This window comes from Rhipicephalus microplus, unplaced genomic scaffold (assembly GCF_043290135.1).
Source record: "Rhipicephalus microplus isolate Deutch F79 unplaced genomic scaffold, USDA_Rmic scaffold_963, whole genome shotgun sequence".
In the NCBI taxonomy this organism is placed as follows: domain Eukaryota; kingdom Metazoa; phylum Arthropoda; class Arachnida; order Ixodida; family Ixodidae; genus Rhipicephalus; species Rhipicephalus microplus.
Window position 1 is genome coordinate 1 of NW_027465514.1, and position 6,475 is coordinate 6,475.

The window sequence follows — 6,475 nt, forward strand, 5'->3', positions numbered from 1 at the left end:
CGTTGGACGGTGTCGTCGTTGTCGTCACCGCCAGAGTGAACGAGGACGAAAGATAGCGAATGCGGAACGCAGCGAGGATGAACGACGGCGATAGCGGCGAGAGTGCGAGAAGGGAACGACATTAGTAAAACGCCAGGTTCAGTGGTGTCTACCTGCGGCGCCACAGTGGTGCGTGCCATCGTGTGGTCACTGTTGACGTCATCGCTAAGGTATGCGACGAGGGCATCAACCAAGACCATAGAGGAAAATAAAGCACTGCATGAGTGGAGGCCTGTGTGAGGCGGCTGTTGTGGAACGCACCGCCTTTTATGGTCTTCCGGTTAGCGAGGCAGTCGCACTATACTCCGTCTGCACTGGTTTGTATGAAATGGGCAGCGTGAAAGAGTCCCCGCCTCTCACCCTACGCACGGTATGGTATGCAACATTACATACACACACGCCTCTCTCGAAAAGTTGCCTCTGTTTATTGCGAAACCAAAACATTTGAACAGCAGCACCCAGAAGTTGCATTAGGTAGTATCGTAATTATCGTTGTGTATTAATTTTTACAGAATAGGATACACCATCACGATATATCACAGCGCGGTGGTGGTTGTGGGAACTTCGAAACGCGTAATTTACTAACATGAGAAAGATCATTTTTACCTTTAGTGTGTATTTAAGAACAGCGCCTCATTGGTGGCCTCCAAACTCGCAGGAAGCGGCGTACCGGTTCGCCAAGGCAGGATTCGGAAAGCCCTCAGTCCTGATAGCCTTCGCCCTCCAAATGGGCGTCGTGTACTACACCCTACACCAGGAGTATGACCTGCCCATATCGGCCCTATACCAGGGATGTAATGGCTTCGGAGTGACCGACTACTCCCAGGTAGGCGCTGCATTTTTGTTTGTCCTATATTAGAGGTACTACCGTCTTAACCTGGTAACCAATAACAATGGGATGACTGTTACAAAGAAGCCTTAGTAGTAGTTGTAGTAGTAGTCGTAGTAGATGATGACGATGACGATGACGATGTTGTTGTTGTTGTTGTGCTACTACTATGATTACCACAATTTCTGCTAGGTTTATGGCGGCTCTGAAAACTACTAATTAGAATAGTATACGTTGTTCTTTTTCTACGCTTCTCTTTTTTAGCCGAGAACTGAAGGCTACCTCAGATGATACTTTCAAAATTGTGATGTCAAACGGACGTATAAGGGCGTGGTTCAGGTGCCGTATATCCCGGGGAATGTTCTTGCATGTCTCTAATCCATGTAACCACAGTCAAAGGATAAAAAAACGGGTGCTCACTGGTTGTCTGTTTATAAAGGCGAAAGCCTCAGATGCCTCCTCACACGCGGAAACGGTCCATAGGTGGCGAGGGCATGAACGCCCGTTATGCAAAGAATCATCGTTATGTGATGACTGATAACATCATTATATCATGTGAACAATAGTTCACAGACCATCAAAACACGTTATGTCAGCATGCAATTACTATGACGCCACATAATGAGGTAACACATGATGATGTCCTGACGTAGCACTCTGGTTTGGCCAAAGGCTCACGTGGGCAGGACGCTTTCAAAGGCTGGGGGGGGGGGGGGATGACTACTGCAGATGTCTTTCACCTTTAACTAGTCTTAGTGGGTGCATACGAAGGTGCATATGGGTGGGTGAATAGGGCGGGTGCTTTAAAAACCCTGGAAATTTTTGGGAGCTGGACATATACCCATTTCGCACCAATTTTCGGAGGTGTATCTACACTGCCAAACAAAGTGCATGCGTACATAGCTGGCTCTGAGCAAGCGTGAGGCTCTGCAAATGCTGATAAGTTATAATATTTTGATGCTAAAATCAATTTTCCAGTCGCGAACGTACCTACATCGATATGTAGCTTGAAGTTGGGCTACAATACGAATTCTGCCGCGGTGACTTCACGTAGCAGACTGGCTATAGTTGTGACGACGTCAGGCACCAAAACTTCTAAAATGACCGCTTGAGGGTCACGAACGGAGCTACGGTGAGCAGGGGCTGTGAAAAACGTCTCGAACTAGCTTTGAAAAATGTGCTCCAGTTACTTGTTCAATGACGATTAGCATTACATTTTCTAGGCTCTGGAGTCTCGGCCTTTCATTTGACACAATAAAACGGCAAATTGACAAAAAAAAAAATTCGTGAGAGTACCATTTAACGCATATTTGTTTATTTTGTCACCTCACGTGTGCAGGCGTGCCAGGCGGACACGACTGAGCTCACCTTCGAAAGGACAGTCATCGGGCTGATCCCGCCCGAAGTTGTCCAGATGTTCGGCGGCAGAAGGCTTTTCCTGTCTCACGACACACTGGACCTCATGGAGATGAAGGTGAAGTATTCGTAAGGAGCAACCAGCTTTAGCGGCGCTTGCCACGCAAAAGCAGCAACACTCGTCGAAACGTTGAACCAGGGGGTGTGTTCTTCAGAGGGTGGCAGAGTGATTTGATTACATAGAAGAGGCTCAATTATTAGTACAGACTAAAGGAAAACATCTAAACATCTTCACTGCGGGAAGGTAGAATGCAGTAACAATAACAGTTATTTAATCATAATAGTAATAATTTAGTCCTGGTTCTGCCTACTACCTGGCGCCGCTATTAAACTCCCTTGCAATATCAATAATATTATCCGGGTTTCACGTTCCAAAAGCACGATGGGGTTATGAAAGACGCCGTACTGCAGGAATCCGGAAATTTCATCTGTCTGGTGTTCCTTAACGTGCTCCGACATTGTACAGTACCCGGGTCTCAACCATTTCGCTTCCATCGAAATGTGACCACCGCGTCCGGAATCAAACACCTGACCTTCGGGTCAGCAGTCCAGTACCTTAACCACTGTACCATGACGGCGAATGGCGGAAGAATGCGGTAGAGACAGGTAAACGTAGTCGAAGAGGAAATGTGAAGAGACCAGGCAAGACGAGCATACCCGGTCGTTCCGCAGGCAGGCGCTGCATTATTAGTGCTATGAGCAACGAGTGACGTTCTTATAGAATGACGGGAAAGTGAATGTGGTAGCATGCGATAAAAAAGAAGAACAAGTTGTTTAATGAGAAGGAAGAGGGGTCGACCTGGAAAGTGGACTTCTAGCCTGATACTCCTCACATTGGTTAGAGGGAAAGAGAAAGAAAGAGAAAGAAGATGGCATGATGAGTGGTACTGGTGATATAACACAATAAGTCACTGCACACACTGTCATGTTCGGTGTAGGCCACGCACAAAAGTCTCAACATTAGCTACATTAGCAGGTGCTCCAAAGACCGGAATCCAAATCCGTCTTGCTTAGAAATGCGAGAAAGCCTATTAGGCTGCATTGGGCGTGATCCATCATTTTTCAGGCACCGAAAACCTTCTCTTACGAAATGGATCAGCAGTCTAGGTGATCTCTGAGGTGCTTCAGAGAATGTCTTTCGCCCGCGTACTGAGGGCACACGCACAGGATATGAGTAATAGTCTCTGGCGTGGGACACAAATTGGAGCTAACATTTTGCTCCTGTGCAATCTTGCATAGGTATCGTCGCGTAAATGGAACACTTAGCCGCAGTTTATGTAGTAATGTTTCTTGGTCACTCCTTAGTCAGAACACAAGACGAAAAGCACAACCAGACTCAAGCCGATAAGTGTGCTTGTGGTGATAATGCGTATCATTCCATAGTCATGTCATAAAAATTTTCACACTTTTAACGACAGAGTGTAAAGAGTGTGTGTGTGCTGTAGCCGGCATTTCGACAAGTAGACTTTTCTTCCTCAAGGCTGGAACTGAATTCTTTAAGCGCTTTCGTTTGTGCTTTCCTAATGTTTTGTATAGATTGCAACAGAGGGTACGAAGCATATACACACATCCGCTACGGAAATCAGTTATAGCATAAAAGAGATTTTTTTTTAAACGTCGGCTGCATCAGACACGTTCTGTTACGAGGTTTTCATTGACTGGCACTCATGTTATTATTTCTGAGCACTTTCGTTCGAGCACTTGGGGTTTTTAGAATATTTACAAAACATGTGCCTGAAAAATAACACTAGTTCAAATTCGATGGATCTTGTTCAAATTCAAAACGACATTTAACATGTGTATCAGACCCCAAGTTTGCTCAATGTAAGGGTCGCCTAACTCAATAATAAATAAATATATTGCATGAGTTTGTTGAAAGAGCAGACGTTTCCCTTGTGAGCAGCTGGAATCGTTGAGGCAGCTGGAGCAGGAAATTTCACGCTTTTATTTACGTTGCCTTAGGGATCCGTTCCGGCAGCACGCGATACTCCCTTAACCAAAGAAATACACAAATCACACGAGCGCTGACGAGTGCCACTAGTGGCTGAAAGAGCCAGAAAATCAAAGAATAGAAATGCCTCCACAATTTTTAGCTGATGCGTGTAGTGCGAGTGCGTATAAAGCCTGCGAAAAATATAAAAAAGCGGCAACTTTGTCCCTTCGCCTCTGCCTCCTCTTTCAGCAGCTGGAACAGCACATTTAGCGTGTCTCACAGGAAACTTCAAATGTGTTGTTTTTGAAATAATAACGGCTTCTTTCTCCTCTTGTACTTTTGTCTGTTCTCTGACACAAGTGTACGAAGCATCCCTAACCGCCATGAAAAAAGACTCAAGTGTGGTCGACCCCACACCTACACTGATCAAGGAGGTTAAAAAAAAAAAAAAAAACTCCTTGTCACCGACCGAGTAGACAAACTATTGACGGACGAATAGGCGGCTGCTCCGACGATCTTTAAAAAGAAACACTGTGCAACTCTTTAAACTACCAATTTCTTAATGCCACAGAGATCGCATTAGCGCTGTCATCAGGAGCGGACACTTGGGCGCATTAGTATGTGGTAGACCATACATTTTTACGATGCCAGACACTATGACGATACTGCACTTGCTTTTTAGTACATTACACTGCCGCATTTATTGCTACTAATATTACTCTTCATTTCGCAGACATCTCCTATCATAGAGTCTCCTAGAATTAACAAGAGGGGACGCTAGTCCTGCGATTGCTCAGCGATCATGGAAGTGATAGGTGGAACACGGATTCGTCTTCGTACTTGCTGGCGGCGAATCTCACTTTGCACGTGCCTTTGCTTTTTGCCGTGTTTCGGGTTTGTTTTGAAGGAAAGAAGGAACACTTTTGCACTTTGTGACCCAATTTGAAATGGTAAGTCTGAGAGATTAAGGTAGTAAAGCACAATGGCTTAACATTCGCCGATTTTTATTTCGTGATAGAACAGCTCCAAGCCCCACAAACACACGGAGCTAGAACTACGAATATCAGACAAATCCGTGTTCTATACTTCATTCCCATGCTCTATGAAGTGCCATGCACTGTAGCTCTCGTAGACACTAGCGCCCGATTTTTCTCTAGTGAATGCATACAAAACTATGTCTTCTATTGCATCACTTTCGAATCGAACTGCCCTCGGGTTCTTTAGCGGAAAAACTGCCCGAGCCCTTCTTTCCGGCCAACAGCTATGTTTTGCGAGCTTTTCAGCTCAAGTAATTGCATTTGGCATCAACAAAGTGAGTAGGACAGGATGTGCCTGTAAGCTGACATAAACGGCGCCAGTTGAGGAACTTCCAAGGACTCCAAGTGCGTGTACTTCAGTCGCGTGCTCTACGATCCTTTCCACAGGCAAGCCGAATCATGTCCAGGTCGGACATACGAGACAAGTTCACGTGGTTCTTGTTCAACGTCCATCTGACGGACCACACAAAGAGCTGCCTGCCGGGCGGACCTTTCGAGCGACTGAAAGGATTCCGGCAATACTTGAACCGAAGAGCCAGCATGCCGAAAGGCTAGCTGCATACGCCTCACCTGTCACTACGTTTCATCGAGGGACGAAACTCACCCTCGTGCTTCTTCTTGTTCCTCTTTTAAAACCTAGTCCCTATAAATGGTGCAGAGGCATGGTTGTTTGCGGAGCAGGATGCATGACAGTAAAATAAAATTTAACAAAATGTCATGCAGATTTTTCATGAGTAAAATACAATTACCGTGTCATTATCACGCGCCTGACCAGTCTTTTTCGCCCATGCAGTGACGTAATTTTGCCCGCACTCAACATTAAGTAGCACCGTCTTCTGAGATTGGTCCTTTGAACTACTAAACAATGACTTCGACCTGAGGTGATTCTGTTTTGGCAGCGCAGTCGGCATTCTCATTTTTCTGCATTGCTTCCTTCAAAACCAAATAAAGCTTTTTTTTCTTCACTATGGCGGTGACAAGCCGTACCGCCAGAACGAAAACCACCGAGATCTAGAGGAGTCTCGCGTATTTACCCCTGGACAAGCGTGTGTGTGCCGTGACTTATTTATTTCACCGTTCAGTACCCCTCACCTCTCGCACCAAGCTTTCTCACCGCGCCGTTCTGACGTAAAAACGTCACCATTGAGGAAGTTCTGCGCGGTCATTCGCAGCGCGTCATTGATGAAACTGCTGGTGTCGTTTTTAATGCTGCTGAAATGT

The 6,475-nt window shown here is 45.8% G+C and overlaps 1 protein-coding gene across 1 annotated transcript; it reads left to right on the forward strand.

Moving 5' to 3' along the window:
* Positions 1 to 697: 697 nt before the first annotated feature.
* Positions 698 to 5,809, forward strand: LOC142795943 (uncharacterized; the record flags this gene model as incomplete). Its single annotated transcript, XM_075886163.1, has 3 exons — positions 698 to 865; positions 2,208 to 2,342; positions 5,642 to 5,809. Coding segments are annotated over 3 exons (471 nt in total), but the record flags the coding sequence as incomplete, so codon positions are not given.
* Between the last annotated feature and the right edge of the window lie 666 nt (positions 5,810 to 6,475).